Genomic DNA, 25,752 nt, shown 5'->3' on the forward strand with positions numbered 1-25,752 from the left:
CATCGTCATCATCATCATCCACAACCTGGGGCCACACACAACGAGGGATGGGGGCAGCAGCCAGCACCTCCGCAGCCGGCCATGCCCAGTGCTGTACTTCCTCTTCTAAATGTCCCTTCAGCTCTAGAGGGTTCACAAAAATAACTCCCCCCTATAGAGGGCTTAGGGTGCACCAGGCATGGCGCTAAGTGCTTCACCTCATTCTCTCAATCCACTGTCAAGGAGAATGGCATCATATCCCCATTTCACAGGTGAGGCTCAGAGACTCAGCCCAGGTCACAGAGCCAGCAAGTCCCTGGGACTTGACCTTTGACCTGTCCAGCCCCAGAGGCTGAGTCTTTGACCACAAAGCCTTCGGCCCCCAAACCATCACGCAGCCCCCAGAGGTAGAGAGGGATTTGCTTACCAATCAACAGCTGTAGGGTGGAGCTCTACTAGTAGGAGCCAGGTGCCTGGGTTCTGGGCTGGTCCCCTTGCAATTTATTTATTTACTCACTCAGGTGTGTAAGTAACACTCACTGTGTCCTTGCTGTGTGCCCCGGCCAGGCTGGGTGCTGGGGGCAGAACAGGGCAAAAAGCCAGCTGCTGTCCTTACAGCCTGTTTCCCCGGGGAGATACAGAAGCAAACTCCCCTCCTGCTCCTCCCAGGCAGGCTGGGGATGGAGAGCACTGGGCAGGCTGGGTTGCCCTGCAGTCTGTCCTCTCTCTGTCCAACATCCTCACTTGCCCCTCACCAGGTGAGCGTGCTTTGACTTTCCTTTGGGGAACTGTACCCTCCTGGTCCAGGCAGCTTGGGGTCAGTCTCTGGGGATGGCCTCCTGACCAGGACTGGCCTATAAGATTCCCCCTTCCAGGCCTATTCTTTGCATCAACTGGGAAAATAGTAAACATCACGAACACATTTAACAGAGAAAGGAAAATGGGACAAGGAGAGGGTGGTCTTTATTAACATGCTAAAGATTACAAGCCTAAACCCCAGGGCTAACACCCTACTTAATGGCAGTAATGGACAGTCAATCCAGTTAAAAGAGTAGTAAGAAAGGGATAGTGGGGTCTTGCCTCTGCCAGCCCCACCAACCCTTATTCTCACTGGCTCCACCAACTCGTCCAAGACCAGAGCAGGGCACAAAGAACAATCTCAGCCCTACCTGCTGCTTCTGGCTGCCCAAAGCCAGCTCTTTGGTGCTCTGTGGGCAGCAAGTTAGTTTCAGCCTGTCCATCCCCCCTGCTGTGCTGCTTCTGCCTGGGTTTGCCTGCATCTCAAGGCTGGAGTCCCCCACCAATCCACAGCCAAGAACACCTGACTGCCTCTTGCCAGCCCCTTCCCTCTAAGGTAGACCACCTCCCACAGCAACAGGAGCCTGGGCAGCACTGCTTGCGAGACCACCAGGGTAACTGCAGCCCAGGCACCTATCAGCCTATTTTCCTAACTTGCAGCTAGGTCATGTAGTCAACATCCCAGCACGCCTCATTCCCAGGCCCTCCTGAGTTAGAGCAATTCCGGTACCCACCCCTGTTCCAACTACTTCTAGAAGCAAAAGTAATTGAAGTCATAAATACAGGGAAGGAAGACATAATAAAATTATTGCTTTCTGAAGAGGACATGATTGCTTACTTAGAAAATCCAAAGAAATCACCCAGAAAATTACTAAAAGTAATACATGAGTAAATACCAGTGGTGAGTTATGAGATAAATTTAGAAAAATCAATCTATTGTATTCTATGTGCTAGTGACATGCAGCTAGGAAAAAAATCAATGGGAAAAAAGTATTTCATCTTCAGTAGTAACAAGACACATTAAATATTAAACATTAATTTAGCTTAATTGTAAGGCATTTATTTTTATGTTAATATTTTGCTCCTATTGGGAAAATTAAACATATAGTAAAGATGGCTAACAATAAATTTAAAAACAATACCAAATGAAGACCTTGAGAACGTGTTATATGCTTTATAAATCCATAAGTGGTAAAGAGTGTCAGAGAGGTTTTTTTTTTCAGAGAGTTTTTTCTAAAGGTAATGATGATTGATGTCTCAATTTTAAAATGTTTTATGCTGACTAATGAGCAAAATTTTATGTTGCTTTAAAAACAAAACAAAAATATCTCTGAGCATCAAAAATAGGAATGATGGTAATGGATTATAACAACACCCTGGAAAGAAAAGCATGCGTGAGTCCATAGTGACATTCAGAAAACGGGGTGAAGGAAAGATCTTCGCTGAACAACATGCCCTCTCTAGAAGAAATGATAGAATTGGAAAAAATCACCATTTTGCTGCCACCAATGTAATTTACGCAGCAAGGAACATCAGTGGATGCTAAAGCCAGTGCGTGAAAAGCTGCTGGGGAATCAAATATTTACAGTGTCTCAAAGCACTGCCCCCTAGAATGTTCATTAATTATAAAGGGGAAGAGGTACATTATATTGAAGGGGTCAGGCAGGCAGAGCCTTAACCAAGTGATTAAACTCAATAAAGGGACAAACTGGTGTCACGTGTCTTCTTATGTGATGCTCTGAAAGTCCACACTGTCACCTCTCCTTGACAAAAATGCAAAGAAACAATCAGACATATCCAGATTATGGGGCAGCCTATGGGACAACGGCCTGGACTTGAAAGAAAATGTCAATGTAGTGAAAGCCAAGAACATAGATAAATAAATCAGAGATACTTCTAATTTCAAGGAGATGAAAGAGGCATGTGACAAACCAGATATGATATGTGATCCCTGGTTGGATCCCAGATCAAAAGAGAAAGAAAAAAAAAACAAAAACAAAAACAAACAAAAAAAAAAAAAACGAGAGAGAGAGAGAGAGAAAGAAGCTAGGAAGGACAGTTTGAGAACAACTGTGGAAACTGGAATACGGATTGAATCTTAGATGATACTGTTGAATTAACATAATTCTTAGTTACGATGATGACACTTGTTTAGGTGGGAGACTGTCCCTGTTCTTACACTCCAAAGTGTTTATGGGGGAACTGTCAAGATGTCATCACTTACTTAAAATGCTTCTGTGAAACAAAACAACACCGAAGAAGATAAGTTATAGATGGATAATTACCGGTAGAGTAAAAGAAAGTGTATGTGGCCAAATGGTAAGAGCTGATGAATCTAGGAAGGGTATATCTGGGTGTTCATCATATTCTTTAACTTTTCCTTTTGAATATAAAGGGTGAGAAAAAAACAGAAAAGGAAAAAACTAATGGAATTCAGTTCTAGTTTAGAAATAAATTTAAAATATTAATAGAACTGAATGTTGGATGAACTTCAAAATAAATTCCAACTTGGGAGGCGGTGCCTGGGTGGCTCAGTCAGTTAAGCTTCTGCCTTTGGCTTGGGCCATGATCTCAGGGATCCTGGGATGGAGCCTGCTCAGCAGGGAGCCTGCTTCTCCCTCTGCCCCTCTCTCTTCTCATGCTTTCCCTTTCTCTCAAATAAATAAAATCTTAAAAAAAAAAATCCAAGTGGGTTAAAGTTAAATATTTTTACAAATGGAGGGGGGGATGCTTTGGAAAGAAAGCAGCTCATTTATTCTTGCTAGAGATGGGAAATAAGTTCCTAACTACCATTGGGGAGGAAGAATTTCCTTTGCCCTTCGAGGTCCTTCTGGCTGGACTAAGAATCAAATTGACATGACAGATTAACAGGAGAAAATCAGATTTCATTTCATATTTATGGGAAGCCCACACAGATGTGGAAATTCCAAAGACAGTCAGGCAAAATGAGGTATATGGTCATCCTGAACTGCGCAGAAGGGGGTAGGAGTCTGGGGCTTCAGAGGGAAGGAATGAAAACCACAGGAAGATGAAAAAGAATACATGTTTGGTAAACAAATGTTGGGGCCACTTAGAACCAATGAGACTCAGAGGACTTTGATTAAACAGGCCTTGCCAGGTTCCTCCCTGTCTACCATATCCAGTTCATATCATAATGTAGTTAACTAGGTGACAGAGCAGGTCCTCTATCTCAATTTATTTTAGGCAGTCAGGGGGAGGTAAAGAGTTTTTCCTGAATCTGCTGGGTTTTGATTTTTTTTTTTTTTTTTTTTTTTTTTACTCAAAATAACCTTCACTCCAAAGTGGTCCATTCTGGGGTGGCCTGCCCTCGGCCCCTACACTACTATGAAAATGATACATATAATTAGAAATAAAGCAGACATGATATCATTGAAAAAAGAAATATTCAAATGTAGGAAAATTTTCAAGTAATAAAATGTGATCAACAAATACAAAAGGGAGGCAAGTATAAGAATAGAAAATGACAAACAGTTCTGAAAAAATATAAAGAACCAATTAAAAAATATAAAGATCAAAACAAAAGTTCCTCTTGATTAGTGCTCAGAAGGGATGGATACAACAGTTTATGCAGAAATACCAAGAACAAATAGCAACAGGGGAAAAATGCAAACTCTCATCAGTGATCAAAAATGAAAACGTAACCAAGTTTGAGATACTATTACATATTATACATCTATCAAGCTGGCAGAAACAAATTTAAAATAATACTCAGTGTTGTTGGAGATGTGGAGAAAGAGGCACCCTCATGCCTCGGGCGAATCATATCAGAGGCAGGGGAGGGGTGAGGAGGGGACAGATAGGAAGAAGCCGACGACCAGACCATTGGATGGCCCCACCAAGGGCAGCCAGAAGCCCAATACTTCTGCTCAGATGAATGGTCAGATAGGCTCTTGACTTCACCCACTCAGTGTCTAGGACATGGCAGCAGATATCTCCGGGCACTACCCACTCGGGGTCAGGGTTTTGAGAAGCCCACAGCAGAGGCCAGTCCTCTAGTTGGCAGCCAGGCAGCAGGCTAGGAACAGAGCTCAGGCAGGCTGGGACCTTGGCGATAGTGAGTGTTACTGAGGGAGGCCAGCCCAGTGTGCAGTGCAGGTAGAAGGCTTATGGGGAGGGCCCGGGACTCTTCCCCCAAGCACCCCCAACTCCACTCTCTTGGGGCATCATCCAGGAACAAAGCTTCCTTTGGGCTCTACCCTCCCCCTACCAGCTCAGGGGCCAGGGGCTGACCAGCCAGCCCAGGTATCTCTAGAGGCCATACAGCGCATACACTCTGGTCATAACCACATGTGGGTCACTGCCAAAGACACAGTGTGGATATTAAGGCATAAAAATACCATTTGGTGCTGGTTAGCTTTCTTGTTCTATAGAGTTGTTATAAATTGATAATATTTGGAACTTTCTTGTTTTTGAAATAAAAAGCAGCTGTCCCGGGAGGGATCCTTGAGCATGAGGGCAGGCCTCGTGAGCTGTGCAGGTGGGTAGACATCCTCGAGCTGGGCTCAGGCCCTATCACCCAGCCACCTAAGTGGGGAGCACAGGACACTTGTGACATGATGCCCTCTCCTACTCATCGGGCACAGTGCTGTGAAGTCCAGTGGACGGCCTGGAAGCCACCCTCTGACCCTCCACTCCTCTGTCGCCTCACCCTCTTCTTTCTGCCCCCTGCACCAGGTCAGTGGTCTCCATGTCAGCCTCTTTTCCCCCAGCCCCACGGGACTGCCAGGCGGGTTTGTCTAAAACACAGCGGAGCCACATTATCATTTGCTTCAACCCTTTCGATGTCTTATCCAGCCACCTCCCCATCTGTCCTCCACCTGCCTGGCAGCTCGCTCCCTCTCCTACCTGCCATCCCTCCTGCCCTGCGGGTCTCTCTTCTGGTATAGCCATCCTTTCCCTCTGCCCTGGTCGACCCTGTTTAAGACTCCACTGTCAGTGGGATCCCTGGGTGGCGCAGCGGTTTGGTGCCTGCCTTTGGCCCAGGGCGCGATCCTGGAGACCCGGGATCGAATCCCACGTCGGGCTCCCGGTGCATGGAGCCTGCTTCTCCCTCTGCCTGTGTCTCTGCCTCTCTCTCTCTCTCTCTCTCTCTCTGTGACTATCATAAATAAATAAAAATTTAAAAAAAAAAAAAAGACTCCACCGTCAGCCCTGGGAGGCGTTTCCCTCCCCAGGCAGAGTGAGTCTCCTGTCTTGGCACCCAAGCCACCTGGACAAGTCTCCAGTGCTGCCCGGGGCACAGAGGTGAGCCCCGACTTCCCTCTTGGAACATCCCCGCTATCCCCACTCCCAGGGTGAGCCCCTCAGGGAAGGAGCCCTGTCCTAACCAGCTGTATGCCCTCTAGCCCCAAACCTGACATAGTGATATTAACAAATATCTATGACACTTAATCTGTGTCACACGTGGCGTTAAGAGCTTGCTAATATTATCCCTGCCTTACAGGTGAGGCTGAGCCACCTGAGAGGTTATGTAACTTTGATTCACACAGCTAGAAGGTGGCAGAGCCACCTTCTCAGACCAAGTGTGCCTGAAGCCAGCGCCCTGACAAAGTATTACTGTGGCCTGGCCTGAACTGAGATGCTGGGGGAGGTGGAGGCACGGGGAGCAAAAGGAGGTCAAGGCTGGCTGAGGCTGCAGGGCCTTCGTGGCCGGGAAGGGCTTGCAGCATGGGCCAAGATGACGAAGGAGCCCAGAGAATGGGGACAGGGCGCTGTCGGGTGTCCTGTTTGGGAGTTGGCCCCCTGCCCCTGCCCTACACGCCTGGAGACCATGGAGGATGATGGAGTGCCTGGCAGGAAACCCACATGAAACAGTGGAGATACACAATTTGCAGTGAGGTTGCTGGCAGCCTCTCTCCGCCCTAAAACCTCAGCTCCTGTTGCCACCTGCCTTTCCATCACAGCCAGGGCAGCCAGGGCTGTGGGGCCCATCCCGGGCACCTGGAGGGCCCCCCCCCCCGCCACCCTGCAGATTATAAACCTATTTCTAATTATGGCTCCAGCTAGGTGCTGCTCCACCTCCTGAACTGGGGCCACCCCAGATCTAGAAAGCCAGACAAAGCCTCATATTTGAGGCTTCTCCAACGTCAAATTTCTGAAACTCAGACCTGATCATCCTCCCCCTCTCTCTCCCCCTCGCCTGGAAAAACCTGGAGGCACTAAGGAGACCGCTTCATTTATTTATTTATTTTAAGATTTATTTATTTATTCATGAGAGAGAGGGAGAAACATGGGCAGAGAGAGAAGCAGGTTCCTTGCAGGAAGCCTGATGTGGGACTCAATCCCTGGACCTGGGATCACGCCCTGAGCTAAAGGCAAACCCTCAACTGCTGAACCCAGGTGTCCCAAGGAGGCCGCTTTAGAGCCAGACAGGCCTGGGTTCATATCCCAGCTCCTCCACTTACTGGGGGACCCTGGATGACTCACTTTATCTTTCTGCTTCTCAGGGTTGTTTCCAGGATGAAAGAGAATGAGAACTATGAAGATAGCACAAATCATTTCTTCACACACACACACCCCCCCCATCCACAGGAAAGTCATTAGAGGCTGAGCCACTGGACAAGGGAGGTCTAGGTCTAGAAGAGTACCAGGCAGAAAGGGGTCAGAGGCACACCAATAGGACTGAGACCAGCGGGGATGCCAACAAGGATCATGGAATAGGTGGCCTGAAGAAAGAGGCACCATGCTCCAGTTCCCAAGACGGTCCCACAAATGGGGTGATGACCCCCATTTTCCAGATAAGGAAACAGGTACATCCATCCTAATAAGCAGCTTTGAAAAAATCTAGGCCTTCGCTTCTTACGGTAAGGGCTCAGCCCTCTCCAGACACAATGGCCAGTGTGGAAAGTGAGGAATCAAAACCAGCTAACTCCAAGGCAGGGAGGCACGTGCTGGGGTGCTGCTGCCCATCCACGACTCATTGGAGCCAGCCAGCCAGCTAGCCTTAGCTCCTGAGCCCTCCATGAGGTCACCGTCTGGCCCCTATGCCAGCCCTCACCCTCACTTTCCCTGTCCTTCCTCTACCTTCTCCACAAACAGCCACATGTCACTCCCTGAAAATTCTAGTCCCCAGCCCTGGATCTGTGCTTAGGCCTCAGGCCTGGAAGAGACTGGTAAATGCTGTTTGTATGGTGAATGGATGGGCAGGGGAGGCTGGTGGAAAGGTGAGTGAACAGATGGATGGACAAATGGATGGATGTGTAACAAATGCATGAGTAGATGGGTCAACAGGGAGGCAGATGTTCAGATGGATGGATGAGCAGATAGATGGCTGGCTGGCTACGTGGATGTTTAAGTGGATGCACTGTCAAATATGCAGGTAGATGGCTGGATGGATCGGGAGAGGGAAGAATGAGCAAAAGATGGAGCTTCGTGGGACAGATCTTAGCTCACTTATATGAAAAAGAACTCAGCCAGAGCCTTGTTAGGACAGAATGGGCTGGCCTAGGGAGGCAGTGAGTCCTCAGCTCTTGGCAGGGCTGTTCCAGAGTCACACAAGCACTGAATGTACCCCTACTCCCCTCTTTTGTTTTTGTTTTTTGGTATAGATCAGCCCTCTGATTTACCTGTCTACCCTGTCCAGGTATTTATTGGTCTTAGATTGGGATCTTCCTGGAGACAATGGCCACTATAGGCTAATGCGCAATCAACACTGGCTTTTGGAGGAAGCTGGACATCTTCTTTGAGTTTTGTGCTACAGCAAGTGAGACATGGGTGAGACTCAGGGTCTTAGGTCTAAAGGGAACTTGGCGACCTGGAGGCTTACTCTACTCTTGCATCACTTGTATGCAAATTTCTACATTCTGAGCTGCTTTGTTCCTCCATCCCCAAGAGTGTGCAACTATGAACAATGGAGCCCTCAGCAGTGACCCCAAGGGTGGCAGGTTGGTGGCCTTAAGGTATGCCTCAGTGGGGGGGGGGTGTCCAAGGATCAGAGGGTGCTGTGGGTGGGGTTGGGGAACAGCATAGAGCAGAAGGGTACAAAGAGCCCCAGTCTAATTGGGGGATGGCTTCAGTCAGAGTCCACTGGAGAAGGCCAGTAGTCATGTCAACAGCATATTCAAGCAACGAACTATGGCCCTGGCCAGTTCCTACTCTGTGCAGGGAGGGGGCAAGGAGTAGCTCTGAGATGGACAAGCTGACAGACAAGCAGTCAGCATCATGGATGGAAGACACAAGGCTTGAGATGTCCCAAGCCAGCCCAGCTGAGTCCCTGGGGCCCTAACCTGTGCCTGGCTTTTAAAGGGGGCTGAATCACACCTTAATCAGGTTCTCTGTTTTTCCCTCAAAACAACTCCTCTGTTGTGGGGCCGTGAGACAGAAGGGCCAGTGTGGAAGAAGGTCAGTCAAGGGTCTGCCAGCAGAAGCAGGCCCGAGGCGCATTCCTTGGGCTCATCCACCCAGTGCTGGCACACATCTCTACGTGGATGTCAGGTGCATCTCCTGACTTCTTGCCCAACCCGCCTCCCACCTCAGTCTTCCCCATCCAGCAAATTCTCCAAATTCTCTCCTCTCACACTCTACTTCCCATGGGCTCTAGTATCCAAACTCAGCCACTCCTCCTCCTCCACGGCTGCTCTGTTCGGGCTTCCAGCATCTCTTGCCTGGAGAGATCTCCCTCCCTGCCCATCTCCCTTCACATCACAGGCCGCCTGGCACATCTCTAACCTCCAGGCCTGCTCCTGTCTCTGCAAGGGTCAGCCACCTGCAGATATCTGCAGGTGCAACCAGTTCCCGACTTCATTCCACACAAATGTGCCCCAGGACAGAAGAGGCCTCCTCCCAGTCTTTCTAAGGGGCAAAAGTCTTCCTTTGGTTTCGTCTCGTACCTAGTGTCTTCTTTGTACCTAACACCAACTGATAGCAATTTTTATTCCTTTGCCTGTCTCCTTTCCAACTCCAGGCCACCCTGGTCTCCCAGTGCCAGGGAGAGTTTTGGCATACAGCAGGCATGCAAGGTGTTAATGGAGAGAAAAATAAAATTTTTAATCCTGAAAACATCTAAAGACAACGCTTACATGAAAAGGCATTTCCATTAAGGCTACACTTATAAAAATTTCAGGGCCTTCACCCAATCGTGTGTGTGTGTGTGTGTGTGTGTGTGTATGTGTGTGTAGACAGCAGTTAACGCACTCATGACATTCATTCTGTTTCCAGGTCAGCAGGCATGTCCCCTATCCCTCCCTCCACCAGCTGGCCCAGCTCTAACCGTCACTTGGGACTGGCAGCCTCTCCTTCTGCACTGGTGGGACTGCTGAGGGCTGGGGCTGGGACTGACTTATGGCTGCAAGGGCCACAGAGCCCACCGCAGCAGGAGGCATAGGAGCCCCGTGGCTTCACACACTTACCCCAGGGTCAGGTGAGGAACCTCCCTCCCCAAGTCCACGGAAGGGGCCCCCGGACAGGGTTGTTGACCAGTGCAGACAGTGGAGGAGCCACCCAGGCCACGGGAGGAGGACTGGTTTCTCAGCTATCTGCCCCCCACCCACCAGGTTCCTGCATTCACCCTCTAGGCCCACCACTCCGGGGAGGCATGAGGGAGATCCTCAGCCACAGGCCAAACGCTGCTCCCTCTGTCCCGGCTTCCACCACCCCACCTCCTTTTGCCTTCTTTGCCTCTTTGGTTCTCTTCCTGAAGCCAGGGAACATTCCTGGGCCTTGGAGTTGGGGCCAGGTATAATATCCACTCTGCCCACCCAGGCTGGTAATTCTGAGCTCTGGGGCACCCACCTGTGAAAGGGGGGGCAAGTCCTACTTCACAGGGGGACAGCCCAGCACCCACTGGTAGCTCAGATCCTCCTCCAGCCACAGGAACTGCTTTGGGGGCGTGTCTTGCTGTTTGGAAGGCCTGATTCTATTCCCTCATTCAGATCTCAACAGGGAGGCACCAGGCATCTGCCTGCAACCAAGTCTTACACTCCCTGGAGCTTTCATCTTTTCTAGAACCCAGTATCTTGGGAAGAAAGCTATAACCTAGAGAGGTGTGCCATATGGATTCAGGCCACTTCAAGAATGTCCAACAAGATGGACCAGACCCCATGGGCTTTCATCACACAGCCCTCCTCCCAGCACAGCCAAGGTTGTGGTGCGGGCAGGTCAGAGGCCAGAGGGTGTTGCATCCCAGCTAGGACTTGCACCACCCACCCCCAGCCCTGGTACCTTGCACTCACCCCTATGCTTGAGGGACTGCACCCTCTAGGGAGCACCCAGCAGGAGCAGAAGTGCAGGAAAGAGGTCTTTCACTCTTGTTCTGTTCCCCCTTCGTGGGCCACAGGCACCCCGACCTTGTCTTCAAAGCTCAGGACCTAGGCCTTTCCCCTTTGTTTTGTCAGCTCAGTCATCTCTAGCATGTCCCCATTAGGCTGGGACACATAGAGGCCACCTGTTCACCAATAATGCCTTGAACTGCATTGTCTAGGAGTGACTTGTTGGGCTTTGCAGGCGTTTTGGGCCCCTGCTGATTCCATCCGCCAGTGCTGCCCAAGTCCAGACCCTCCTCCTCTCTGACTGTATGTCATAGTCTCCTGCTAGAGCCAGCCTCTGTTCCCAAACACACATCCAATCTTCTACAGAGAATGGCTGAGGCTTTCCTGATCTTGCTATCACTTCCCTACCTCCCAAGCTCCAGCCGCACCTGTGGGGGACATGAATGCCTCATTCCCAGTGGGAAGGACAGGCCCCCTGCTCAGGGGAGCTGGTGCTCTGTTAACAGATGGCAGAGATGACACTCAACTACTTTTGTTTGCAATTTTCCTAGCAGGAAGGATGGTCTTCAAACTGGAAAGAGGACAAGCATGTGGCCCACCTCTGGCTGCTCTGACAGTCTTCCATCCCCAGACTGCTGAAAGGTTGCAAGAGAGGCTGACAGCTCTCAGCTGAGAGCACCACAGACCTTGTGGTGCAAGAGCAAGTCACAGACCTTGACCTCAACCCCAGAAAACCCCTGGCCCAGAACAGCCTCACAAAGGTGCTTGCAGGTTTTAGAAGACAATCATAACAAGTGCAGGAGCAGTCCTGACAGTGTGCCTACTCGGCGACCCTGGACTATGTATGTCACATATAGGAGCTGGTTCAAGCCCCATGATGACCCAGTGGAATGGGGACTATTATCATCACCACTCTATGGATGAGCAAACAGAGGCTGAGAAAGGTTAGAAAAAAAAAAAGACATAAGAAGTCAACATGGTCTTGTCATTGTCTGCTCCCACATACTAATGACTTTCAGGGTTTGGACAGGGGTGTTTCCCCCCCATCTTCGCATTCTTCAAAAGGTCAGCCTTTGTGTTGCAATTTCAGGTACTCATATTTTCATCAAATTTTCTCTCTTCTCTTTTCTACTATGATTCCTAAGCCAATAATAAATCGGGGGGGTGTCAGAGGCTAACCTTATATATACATAATATCATTACTAATTCAGGTGCATACTTTATTCAGACTTCCTTAGTTTTTACCTAATGTCCTGTTCTTGTTCCAGGATCCTGTCTACATTATTTAGCTGCCGTGTCTCCGTAGGCTGTGCTTAGCTGTGACAGTTTCTCAGACTTCCCCTGGTTTTGATGACCTTGACAAATTTGAGGAATACCAATTAGGTGTTTTGCAGAAGATCCCTCAGTTGGGGTTTGTCTGATATTTTTCTCATGACTAGACTGGGGTTATGGGCTCAAGGAGGAAGACCAGTGAGGTAAAGTGCCTCTTATGACATCACATCAAGGGTACACATGATCTGACTTATCACTGTTGATGTTGACCTTGATCATGTGGCTGAGGCAGTGCTTCTCAGGCTTCTCTGCTGGAAACTCACTCCTTCCCCTTTAGAAGGCAGTCACTACGCACATCTGACACTTCGCTTAAGGGGTCGGGAGTTATGCTCTACGTCCTTGAAGAGGAAATCATTTATTATTAATTATAAATTACTTCTGTATGGGAAATGCTCCTAGTATACATTTGTTCATTCATTCATTCAATCATTTATTTATATTAGTATGACCTCATGGTTATTTTATACTTTGCAATCTAGTAGCAAATTTTGATTTCTGCAAAGGATTCTGGCATCCTTGGTGTTGAGGGTAGTTGGTAAAATGTGGGTAACCAGCCCTGAGAAGTTTGCTGAACCCCATATCTAACAAACAACAGTTATCCAGCCTCGAGCACTAGTGGGTTGGGAAATCTAGGTCTCCACCTGATTTTTGAACAAATAAAATAGAAATTGTCCAAGCACGTAGTTTTGAAGGGATCCCTACCTGTAGAGAAATGACTTTCCTCCATTGTAATGTATAGTGAGTAGGGAAGCAAAATGTTTGTCTGTGGGTCTCGATCAACAATACAGCGTGAATAGAGCCGCCTCTACTAGGCCCTGTCCGTGGTCCTGCCCTGTGTTTGTAATCAGCCTGTGGATTCAGACAAAACACCTGCTTTTCCAACCTGCAGGCAGGATAGTGGCTGAGAGTGCTAGAGATGGGATCTTAAATTTTCTCTATCGTCTATTACCAGGAGGCAAAATGGACAAGATGAAATTTAATAGGAATAAGGGCCAAGTAACAGATTTTGATTCAAGAAATCACTGACACAGATAAAAGGCCTGATCTCAACAAGTCAGGATCATTAAAATTTTGTTTTTCTTAAAAAGGAACTGCATTAGAACAGAGAGACCTATGGGTCATGACAACTGACGCACTGCACAGTTCTAGACAGGAAACTGGTTTAAACAAAACAGTTAAAATCGACATTTTGGGGCCAAACAGGGAAATGTGAATACGGTCTGCATATTAAATGAGATGAAAATTTACTGAAGCAGAAAGTGATGATCATTTACTGGAAAAAAATCAGGTTACAAAACAGTATGCACAGCATGATCTCATTTTATGAGGGAGATCTACATATAAGCATAGAAATAGTTCTGGAAGGATGTGACCAAGGTGTTATAGCAGATCTGCCTGGGAGATGGAACATAATACTTTTATTTTTGCTTGCCCATATTTCTAACTTCCTACAGTGATTATAAACTGCTTCTGTAATAATATAAGATGATGCTGTCAAAGGAAAGAAATCACTGACCTTTCTCCAGGATTGAGGGGAATCCTGGTTTGGCAGAGGTTTCTAAGAAAGATCCTTGGGGGTTTTGGTGGCCATAAAGTCAATATGAAAGAAAAGTGTGGTACACCACGCAAAAGGCAGCCTCACCTTGAATCACCTGCGTGTGTGTCAGCTGCTGGGGTTGGAGCCATCCCTGGGTGGGGGGGTGCTCCTGACTCAGGGCCTCTGTGTTATTACTAGGGCGGCTCCACGGCCATAAGCCACAGATTTGGCCCCTCTGTCAGGTCATATGGAAATGGCTGGTGCTTCAGGAATAGAGGGTATTCGACCCAGAGAAGTAAAGATGGGAAGGAGTGGATGGGAAGCAGCAAAGGGGGCAGGAGCGCTCTTTTCAAATATTTATAGCCTGTCACATAGAAGAGAGACCCAGGAGAGTCCCTTTGCAGAACCGCGCCGACTATGTAACAAACAGGTTTGGCTCTGAGAGTGCGGGAGGGAGAAGGTTCTAACAACAGCAGCTATCCAGCTCGGGAGTAAAGTGACGACACTTGCTGGGGGCTCAGGTGGTTTCCTGCCCAGATTGCTGGAAGAACTGCTTTGCTGTTCTGGAACTCCAGGTTCTAGCAGAGCGAGGCAGGTGCTGTGCCTTGTGTCCCGTGTGCTGGGGCTCTCCCTATGCTAAGGGGCTGCTCAGCTGGTCTCACAGGGAGCCACTGGTGAGGGTGAGGGGCTTGGCTGGCCTCAGGGGAAGGAGAAGGATCATGATGGCTGCAGGAAATGTGGGCTCCAACAGGAACCACAGCACTGAGTTTCCTGGGATGGGGAATCTGGGTTCTTAAACTTGATACCTGCCTCAGCCTCTTCCACCTACTGCTCCCAAATCCTCGCCATGCCCAAGTGCTATGGAGAGAGAATCATCTATCATCTCCCCCCTGCCAGGTGACAGAGAGGCAAGGGTCCAACCTAACCACGTCAAGGTTTCTCCCACAATCCAGAATGCTAGGCCTGGGGTCCCCAGGGACAGAATGTGAACCACTGGCCCACCTGAGGCCCTCAGCCCCCCTGCTTCCCTTGCGGAGCCTGAGGCCTTACGTGGCCTAACTCACTAGGCGGGACTTCTATTCCCAGGAGAAAACCCTGGGCGGGTGGGAGTGGGCAGTGACAGGAGGCTGGGGGTGGATGCTCTCCTGCCAGGTGGTCCCCTGCCTTTCCTCCCAGGCTCAGTCACCAGTCCCCGTGCCCATGGCCATGGTCGAGGGGGCATTTACTGCTATTCCTCTGCCCACCCCACTGGCAACACCCACCCTCTGAGGCTTGCCCTGCTAACAACCACCGGAACTGCTTTCCCCAGACAGACGCGGACCTAGCACGGGAGACACTGCTGGGCTCTGGCTGGCCTGCCGCAGCCGCCCGCGGGGCGTGAGGGGCCAGCACGGGTCACCCCCCTGCCGTGTGCAGGGTGGGCGCTGCCAGGCCGCAGAGCGCTCCTCGTTGGCCCCCACCCTGGCTGGGCCCAGCGGGGCGTCCCCCCCCCCCCCCTCCGCGTCCTGGAATTCGGTTCCCACAACCCGGGCGCCGGGCTCCGCAGGGCGGGCTCCCAACCCAGCAGCCGGCGCTGTCACCCCTGCCGGCGGCCCGCAGTGCGGGGCGGGGGAGGGGAGGTGGGCTGGGGGCGGCGGGTCCCAGCCCGGGGACGGCGCGCGGCGCCCTTACCTCCTCGCCCTGGCCGAAGCGCAGCCCCAGCGCCGCGACGCGCTCCACGCGCAGGAAGCCGTCGGGGTCGCGGCCGCACACCTCGAACACCTCGCGCAGGCGGCGCACGGAGCGCAGCAGAGCCGCGGGGGCGCCCGCCCAGCCCGCGCCGCCCGCCATCCGGCCGGCCCCGCGGCTAGCCCGAGCCCCGCGCCGCCCGCCGCGCCCGCCGCAGCCCGCCCCGCGCCGCCGCCGCCATCGCCGCCCGCCGCCCGCCGCCGCCCGCCCGCCGCCCGCCGCCCGCCGCCCGCGCGCCGCCGCCACGCGCAGCCTCCGCCCGCCGGCGGCCGAGCCGTGTCCAGCCGCGCCGCAGCCCCGCGCTCCCGGCGGGCGGGCGGGCGGGCGGGGAGGGGCCGCGGCGCGGAGGCTGCAGACAAAAGCAGCCGCGCTCCCCCGGGCCGGGCCGACCCCGCCCAGCCGCCTCGCTCTCCCGCCGGCCCCCGAAACCGGAGTGGGCGCGCGGCCGGCGCCCGGAAACCCCCCCGCACGGACGCCCCGCCCTCTCGGGAAGGCAGACGCGAGGCGCGGGGCCCGCGGCACCCCCCGCGACTTCCCCGCGGCCCTCGGCGCCCCGCCCCCCCCCGCGCCCCCCTCGCGACACCCCCCGCGGCCCTCGGCGCCCCGCCCCCCCTGCGCCCCCCGCGACACCCCGCGGCCCTCGGCGCCCCGCCCCCCCGCGACCCCCCCCCGCGACCCCCCCGCGGCCCTCGGCGCCCCGCCCCCCCCGCGCCCCCCTCGCGACCCCCCCGCCGCCCCCCCGCGGCCCTCGGCGCCCCGCCCCCCCTGCGCCGCCCCCGCGACACCCCGCGGCCCTCGGCGCCCCGCCCCCCCGCGGCCCCCCCTCGCGACCCCCCCGCGACCCCCCCGCGGCCCTCGGCGCCCTGCGCCCCCAGCGACCCCCCCGCAGCCCTCGGCGCCCCGCCCCCCCGCGCCCCGCCCCCGCGCCCCCTCCCGCGGCCCTCGGCAGCCCAGCCCCCCCCGCGCCCCCCCCCGGCCCCCCCCCCCCCCCCCCCCCCCCGCGCCCCCAGGCGCTGCTGCGAGCCTCCGACGCGAGCGTGAGAGACTCGGGGCCAGGCACACCTGGACGCTTCTAGACTCCCGCCTCCTGACCTCTGGCTGGAAAGAACCAGCGCCAGGCTCCGGGCCGCAGGTCCCCCAACAGCACTTTGGGGCCAGGTCGCTGCTGGGGAAGGACACGGAGACTCGGGGCAGGAAACAGCTCCAGCCCCCAAGGGCACTCGGACCGAGGAGGTGGAGAGGAGGCCCGGGGCGGGCGGAGGAAGGGAAAACAAGGCAACTCGGTGTGCTTATTGCAGGGCCCAGGGACACCCAACAGCTCACTTAGGAAGGCGTCCACTCCCACCCTGCGTGGCAGCCCCGGAGGCCCCAGCCTCGTCCCCGAGGACCCACAGCACCTGCACACCCGGACCTGAGCCTCCCCCAGCCAGCACTCAGCCGAGCCTCCACGGGGGCTCCTATGCTGACCCCGAGGGCGAGGGCCGGGGCCCTGCAGGATCCCGCCTGTCTCCTCTCCCCGCCGCCTTGCTGTTTGGGCATGCCGGGCCCCTGCGGCTCCGGTTGTCCCCAGCCCAAATGCAGGCCTCGGCTGAGTCCACTCCCGCTTAGCTTTCCCGCTCGCTGGGTCAAGGGGGTCAAGAGAGCTCATCCAGGAAGCCCTCCCTGATGGCACACCATCTTGCCTGTTAGTCTGAAGTACTGAGTTCAGTTGCCTTCGTCCAGATGCAGAGTTGGTTGTATAATTCTGGGGGGGAGGGGTGCCCATCTCCCCCAGCATGCTGGAAAACCTATCAGGACAGGATGTGTCTTCAGCATCTTCTTGTCCCTCATCTCCAGCCAAGGGTGGGTCCCGAGGAAGCCCCAGCCCCGTACCTAGGGGAGCCAAGAGCGGGTTGGAGACCCAGGCAGGGGGTCTGGAGTGGGCGGTGAGGAACCTCTCTTCCCTGGCCCCTGGTCTTCCTGCTCAGCTTTGAATGGGGCTACATGTGGCTTCTGGAATACTGGGCCACATTCTTCCTCTGTGCAGCCCCAGTTCCAGGGGTGGGTGTGGCCTTTATCTGCCCTCCCCACCCCCTAGATACTTGAATTCCTCTGCAAGCCCCTCCTGAGAAGAGAGGCTTGGGAGTTTGAGGATTGGAGAGTTCAAGATGCAGTGAAAGTCCAAACTGGGAGGTCATGGGGTAGGGTTAGAGGTTGGGGGTGGTGCTGGTTCTGGGAAGAGTGTGGGCTTCTGTGCCAGCTGGATGCTCCTCAGCAAGATACTTTGAGTCTCAGTTTCCACGTCTGTACAATGGGGGTAATACAGTACCTGCTGCAGGCCAAACATTAGCACTAACGTGTGCATATTAGCTGCAGGAGGTCCAGTGAGCCTGCAGGCAGGGAGGTGGGCTTGTAGCAGCTGGGGCTGCCGCCTGCCCCTGGAACCTTCTTGTGAGTTCGTCCAAGTCCGCCTGCCCATTTTCTCTCACCAAAGAGGCTCACCCAGAAAGGAGATGAACAGGAGCTGGGGCTATTGTCTGTGGGAAGCTGCAGAAATGGCTGTCAGAGCCCTCTCTGGCATCACATCCCCTAACTGGGGGACCAGGAAATGCAGACACCTCACCCAGTTCAGCTGGGGTGCAGGGGTGGGGGGCTCAGATCTGAGCATGAACAAATCCCAGGTGAACCAAGCCCAAAGCTCACAGTCAGATTTGTGGTTCTTCTCCTCAAAGACAAGGTCACACCAAATTCAAAAGCTCCTTTTCTCAGGGGAGCCCTCCCTGACCCTTGACTCTCCTCAACCACTCCCCGTCTGCAGCTTTACCTCGGTTGGGTGATGGTTTGATGGACACCTGCCTCCCCCACCTGAGGACTGGGTCTGTGGCTCAGCACTGTCACTGGGGCCAGCAAGACGTTGCAGGCATGCCCCCTGTGTTGTCACATTCCTTCTGTCAAGTGCCTATGTTGTATGGGCATGCTGGGGGGACAGAGAAAAAGGAGCAGCTACAGTCCTGTCCTTGCCGAATTGATAACTGGGCAGTCATGACACATGTAACCTGCACTGAGGGCCCAGACTCGGAGACCCCGGGTGGCTGGAGGCAGACCTGGGACCAGAGTCCCAGAGCTCCCAAGTCCTTGGTCAAAGAGCTCCAAGTGCAGCCCCAGCAGCTCCGGCAAGAGAGGAGCCGTGCCAGAGCTGGAACCTCAGAGTGGAGGGGCTTGCCCCAGGGGAGCATGAGGCCCCTTTGGGGGAGCAGTGAGCAAGAAGACTCAGAGCCTCTCTCCTGTCCTCCCCTTCTTCCGGGTGACCCAATTCCCCAGGTGATTTTCAACAGCTGCCTCACCAAGCACATCTGGGAAATACACATGGAAGGAACAATGGGATTCCAGCCCATTCTCTAGGGAGAAGCCTCAACAGGCTTTAGCCTCTCCCATCTCCAGTCTCTTCTCACCCCTGTCCTAGAGCATCCCAGCTTCCTCCTGCCTCCCTCTGCTTGGGGGGCCTCCTCAATCCTACTCCTCCCCCAAGCCACTTCCTTTAGCCAACTCCTGTTCTTCCAGATTCCCTGGAAGTGGCATGGTACCTCCTGCAGGAAGCCTTCCCTGACTATACCCTCCCTCATCTTGACCGCTTCTCCCCTCTGCTCCTGTAGCATTCTGTACAGACAGGTGACACATACAGACTGTGGAGCCACCCTGTCAATGGGGATAAGGCTGTCATGAGGGTCAGGTGGGTTAATATATGTAAATGTCAGTGCCCAGGTAGTAAGTGCTAGCTATTGTGACTGTCCTTGTGTCTTCTTCTCCTGTTACCACAAGAGCAGTTGGGAATGGGTATGAAAGGTCCTCGAGGGCAGGGACTGTGTCCTTTCTCGATTCTCTAGCTCCCAGCTCCTAGCACAGTGCCCAACACACACAATCCAGGTCTGTGAAGGAATTAAGGAAGGAATGGGCAAATGTGGTAGGCTGGAAATGCCTCCTGAGGATATTTGTGTCCTAATCCCGGGACCTGTGAATGTTCCCCTACTGAAACAAGAGTCTTTGCACGTGTGATTAAGTTAAGGATCTGAACATAGGGAGATTATCCTGAGTTATCTAGGTGAGCTCTAAAAACAGTCACAGGGTAGCCCCGGTGGCTCAGCGGTTTAGCACCCGCCTTCAGCCCAGGACGTGATCCTGGAGACCTGGGATCAAGTCCCATGTCAGGCTCCCTGCATGGAGCCTGCTTCTCCCTCTGCTAGTGTCTCTGTCTCTCATGAATAAATAAATAAAATCTTAAAAAAATAAAAACAGTCACACATATACTATAAGAAAGAGGCATCCCACTCTTGGTTTTTGCTTAGGTTGCACTCTCAAGTGAATAAAAAAAAAAAATCTAAAAAAAAAAAAAAGGCAGAGAGAAATCTGACAGAAACGGAGGAGGAGACAACATGACCACATGGGGCAGAGATCAGAGTGAGGCAGCAGCCAGAAGCCAAGGAATGCCAGCAGCCACTGGAAGCTGAAGAGAAGAAAATCTTCCCTAGAGCCTCCAGGGTGAACATGGCCCTTGATTTTCAGATTTCTGGCCTCTAGAACTGTAAAAGAATACATTTCTATTGTTTTAAGCCCTCCAACTTGTGACAGTTTGTTACAGTCATCACAGGGACCTCATACATGTACGAATATCATGGGGAAGTTATTAAAAATGATGAAGAGCCAGGTGGGATTCCCGAAGAGCTGAGCTGGACAGCAAGTTCTGCTCTTTTAGCCCTATGATTCCACCCAACTTCGCTTCTCTGAGCCTCAGTGTCCCTGTCTGTGAGTAGGGAGAGCAGTCCCTACCTCGCAGAGGTCCTGCACGTTTGTAATGAGAAAATGAACGTAGCAGGCCCGTGTGTGCGGTGCCCAGTGTAGTGGCTGGTCTGTGCAGGCGGGTACGTGTGTCAGCATGGAGAGGTTTGGAACCAATCCGAAAGGGGGAGGCATTTCTGATTTTCATGTAGGGGGCCTGGACTTCATCGTCCATGTTGCATGGAAATGGGGAAGGGTCCAGTTTCTTCTTGCTCACAACCTGCTGTTTTGTTTTTTAACCATGAATGATTATCCCTTTGGAGATGAGGAAAGTGGTGTGAACTCATGTGCTTTCTTCACCTGTCCTAAAATATGCTTGGTCAGCAGAGACAGGGCACCCATGTGCTTGCAGAAGCAGCCGGCACTGCCTGGATGCCAAGGATGGGGCATCCGGGTGAGCAGGGCATCTACAGACCTTGTCTTTCCTAGTTGAGAGAGGTGCCCAGGAGGCTGGTGGTTTCTCTCACCGGGGGTGCCCACAGAGAACCTTCTCTGATCCTCAGAAGGGAGCAGGCCCAACCGATTGCTAACCTTCCTTCTAGGATTCTAGGAAGAGTGCCAAACCTTACTTATTCCTCCCTGCTGAGTTCCCAGTCCTGTCACCAGCGGCAGAAATGGCTCCTAGAAGTGGCTTCCAGCCAGGGCAGCAGCTCCGGGATCCTCTGGGGTTGGGCAGTGTCTCCATCAGCAGGTCTCACCTTCCAGAAGTCCACTCCCCACAGAGCCGCACATTGCCGGCTTCCAGCGCTCTCTGCTGCCCCCTTCCGCAGAAGAAACTCCCAGGTCCTCAGAGTGGGTGCCAAACAGGCCCATGGCCTTGACAGTCTGACCCCAGTGGGACACTCTGTTCTGTAAGGTGGCTGGACAGTCATGCCATCTCCCACACTGTCCACTTATCGAGCATGGGCCTTGACTCCAAGACATCAACTCAACATCGATGAGTCAATCGATGAAATGCCTGGCTTGTCTTGAGCATGCTGTTCCCTCTGTCTGGATTGTCCTTCCTCTTCTCGTCTCCGCAGCCATCCCTCAGATGCCACCTCCTCCAAGAAGTCTTCCCTGAGTGAGTTGCCCTCACTGCTCTGCTCTTACAGAATTCCATGCAGATTCCCCTAGAGTGTTTTCGTGGTGCTTGGTGATGCCCTGCCCACATACTGCGCTTTCCCCGGCCAGGACACCAGGCCCTCTGTGTCTCTGCTCTTCGGGACTTCAAGACCCAAGGTATCATTCCAAGACCAAGAAAGGAGAGTGGGCATCAACGTCAGGGCCCTGCTCTCATCCAGCGTGATTGTGCGCATGTCCATTCCGGGGTCCAGTGTACCTGTGTATGCACACACATACACATACCTTTAAAATCCAGATGAAGGGGATCCCTGGGTGGCGTAGTGCTTTGGCGCCTGCCTTTGGCCCAGGGCGCGATCCTGGAGACCCGGGATCGAATCCCACGTCGGGCTCCCGGTGCATGGAGCCTGCTTCTCCCTCTGCCTGTGTCTCTGCCTCTCTCTCTCTCTCTCTCTGTATGATTATCATAAATAAAAAAAAAATAAAATCCAGATGAATACGTTTTACTGGAAGTAAAGCTATCTTCGGAAGCTATCTTCCTTGGTGACCTTGCTGACACTGACAGGGGTACCTTTGGATCTACTTTATTCTTCCTCAGCAAGCCCCTTTCTCTGGCCTCTGTAACACCAGCAACCCCTTACTGAGGCCTACCACAGGCCAGGCACTATGCCAGGGCCTCTCTGCAAACCAACTCTGTTGTCTCCAACAGCTCCATCTTTGGGTGAGGGAAGTGAGGCACAGAGGGGTGATATAATTTGCTCAAAGTCACAGAGCTTGAATCCGAGCTGTCTGGCTCCAGGAGCCCTCTCTCTGTGAGGCCTGGCTTTCCCCCCGGCTTCATCTTCTGACAGCACCCGTCTCTGTCTTCACTGCCCCCCCAGCAAGGTGTGCTCGAGTGTCTATGTGTCTTTGCTGAGGAATTATACAGAGCCCATGAGTCCCAGGGCCCTTCGTCTCGCAGAACACACAGGCTCCTTGGTCCAGTCGGGCATCACAGCCTGGCCAGCGCCAGTGGCCGCCACCTGCGGACCTCCTCTGACTCCCAGTAGGCTGGCCTGTCTTCTGTACTGTTGGGAGCCTGGCTGGCCCATCCTGGGCTTCTGCTGCTTTTTGTGGGAGGTGTGTGATAGAAAGGCTAAGAGTATAGGTTTCAGAATCAGAGGGCTTGGGATCCTCATCTGGCTCCGCCACTTAAGAAGCCATGTGACCTTGACCCAAGTGACTTAACCTCAGTGTTCTTATCTGTAAAACAGGGATAATCCTATCTGCCTCACAGAGTTGTAAAGACAAAATAAGATCATGTGTACCTTCCCACCTCAACATTCTCACAAAATACTGGTGTAAACACAGACTAATGTTTGGTGCACATAGTGCTTTCCATCGGTTGACTCTATAGTTATTCATCTTGGAGTTGGGACTCACGTCACAAGATACCTCAATTATATATTTTTTAAAGATTTAATTATTGATTTAGGGAGGGGAGGGGCAGAGAGAGATGGATAGATAGTCCCAGGCAGATTCCTCACTGAGCGTGGAGCCAGACATGAGGCACAATCCCACAACCCCGAGATCACAGCCTGAACAGGAACCAAGAGTCAGTAGCCCAATCGACTGCACCACCTAGGCACCCCACAAGATGCCTGGGATATTTACAAGGACTCAATAAATGGGTAAATAGCAGGCAGTGTTACTGTGCTAATTATTAGTCCCCCCCCCAAACCCCTCCCTCTAGGGTATCATACATTCTGCCCTGTGGAACTCAAAAGTAGTCATGTGTGATGAGCTTCAGCCAGTGAAATGTGGAAGAAGTGTTACTCATGGATAGACTTACGGGCCAAAGCATGGTTCTCCATGTCTCCTTGCTCCTGCCTTGGGATTGGCAATGTCCTGGATAGATGCTGCTTGTCAGCCTTTATCATGGGGTAAAGGTGAGATGGGGGTGAGGTAGGGCCATTTGTTACTGAAGGGTAACTGGCCCACCCTGAATGACATAGAAGGAGGGATCCTGGTTATCCCAAAGTCCCGATGACCAGAGAGCCAGAGACTGTCAGGATGGGAGACACTCTCCTGCCAACTCCTTTGATCCAAGCTCACTCCTTGATCATTGGGAAACCCAAAGTGTCAAGAGGGAAAGCAAGTGCCCAAGATCACAAACCTTTTTGGCGGCAGAGACGGGACCACGGTGTAGGTGGCCTCCCGGCCCCCATTGGTGCTCCTTTCCACACGGATGTGTTGGGGCAGGAGGTGGGGCAGGTGATCCTGCAGCGCCTGATGTAGAATCTTGGGTGTTAGGCTAAAGCCCCAGCTACTGATTCTGCCACCCTTGCCCGAGAAGCTTAAAGACTTGGGGCGCCCCGGTGGCTCAGTGGTTGAGCACCTGCCTTCCACCAGGGCGTGGCCCCGGGGTTGTCCCAAGTCGGGCTCCCTGCATGGAGCCTGCTTCTCCCTCTGCCTGTGTCTCTGCCTTTCTCTCTCTTTCTCTGTGTCTCTCATGAATAAAATTTTTAAAATCTTAAAAAAAAAAAAAAGATTAGCTTAAAGACCAAAAAAACATAAATCAAAGGTGTCCGTGTTTTGCTGAACACAGATTTGGGAGAGGTGTGGGGGCTGGGAGCTGGGCTGGGCCAGCCGAGATCACTGAGATTTAGGGACATGTATATGTATAAATATAAATTTATAAATTTATAAATAAATTACAAATAAATTTATAAATTTATAAATTTATGTATAAATATATAAACATAATTTGGGATCAGCCCTCGTATGAGGCTTTTTAACTCTTCTTTTTTTTTTTTTTTAAGATTTTATTCATTCATTCTGAGAGACACAGAGAGAGAGGCAGAGACACAGGCAGAGGGAGAAGCAGGCTCCCTGCAGGGAAACTGATGTGGGACTCCATCCCGGGACCCCGGGATCACATCCTGAGCCAAAGGCAGATGCTCAACCGCTGAACCACCCCATCTTCAAACCTATTTTTAAAAACAGATTTATCTATCTGAGAGAGAGAGCAAACACGAGCTGGCGGAGAGAATACTCAAGCAGACTCCCCGCTGAGCGTGGAGGTGGGGGGCTCCATCCCAGGATCCCAAGATCATGACCCGAGCCAAAATCAAGATCTGGCCTCTCAGCTGACTCACCTAAGTGCCCCCTTTTAGCCCATTTAAAAAGGCTGCGCAAGGAGGTTCCATCAGCTTTCAGAAAGTGCTGGATGAACGTAGATAATTTAGCCAACATTTTGGTTGTCTCCAGATGTTTTGATAAGTGACCCTTTGATGGAAGTCTTTGCACTGTGATCACTTATTCCTTCAGGCTAGGTTCCCAGATGCAATATAACTGGGGCAAACAGTGTGAACGTCTTTAGGGCTAGTGGTACAGAAAGATGAAGTACAAGAGTCCATCACACTTCTCTCCTGACCACCACCAAGTATTAGATAGATCTTTGCTAATTTGACATGTGAAAATATTTCAGTTTCGATTGGCATTTTTTGTTTTGTTTACTAAGAGCTTTTTCACTGTATAGTAATTAGCAAGGTACAGTATTTCCTTTCTATGGATCAGCCATTCATGTTCTTTGCACATCCCCCCCCCCCCCCCCCCACGTGGGCCTCTTCTTAAAGTTGATTTTAATGAACGCTTTCTAATGAGAGCAATTTCCTGGTTTCCTGGCCTTTAAATTTCGGGCGTGAGTTCTTTGGACATGAGGACATTTTAAGCATAATCTTTAAGATTTCTTCCACTGCTTTTAGGTTTCCCTATTGTGAGAGTAATTGGTGTTCCTGGCTAACATTTCTAGCTGCCCTTCCAGACAGTGGAGAATAGCTTTTCTGACCTGTGTGATTTATTTTTGTGGAGTTGTGTGACAAGATCTGGCAGTGACTGTGAGCAGAAGTGATGGCACATCTGGCCTTGGGCATAGAATTGGTGAGACCCTTCAGATGCTGGGCTGTCCAGTCCAGTAGCTACATGTAACTATTTAAACAAAGTAGGGGAGTTCCTCAGTCTCAGCCACATTTCAAGAGTTCAACAGCCCCATGTGGCTGTGGCCACCATATTAGACAGTGTGTATATAGGACATTTCCATCATCCGAGGGAGAGACTGGGTGGGACTGCCTGAGCTCTCTCTCCCTCTGCTGTCTGACCAGACCTTTGCGGGGTGGGGGGGGGGGGCGCCAGGCGCTCGGAAGCCCTAGAAATTGGATGAGCAGCGCCCCCTACCGACCAGTAGTGGACGTGTAGCGGGGTGGGAAACAGGCTTTTGTGGCTTTTACGTCAATGAAA

The 25,752-nt window shown here is 52.3% G+C and overlaps 1 protein-coding gene across 1 annotated transcript in view; it reads right to left on the minus strand.

Moving 5' to 3' along the window:
- RAB11FIP4 (RAB11 family interacting protein 4) overlaps window positions 1-15,702 on the minus strand; it is a 117,540-nt gene extending 101,838 nt beyond the window's left edge. The window contains exon 1 of the mRNA XM_038548189.1: window positions 15,544-15,702. Within this exon, the coding sequence (XP_038404117.1) occupies window positions 15,544-15,702 (159 nt within the window). The remainder of the gene's footprint in view (window positions 1-15,543) is intronic.
- Window positions 15,703-25,752: the final 10,050 nt, after the last annotated feature.

The sequence above is a fragment of the Canis lupus genome, chromosome 9 (genome assembly GCF_011100685.1).
Source record: "Canis lupus familiaris isolate Mischka breed German Shepherd chromosome 9, alternate assembly UU_Cfam_GSD_1.0, whole genome shotgun sequence".
Classification (NCBI taxonomy): Eukaryota; Metazoa; Chordata; class Mammalia; order Carnivora; family Canidae; genus Canis; species Canis lupus.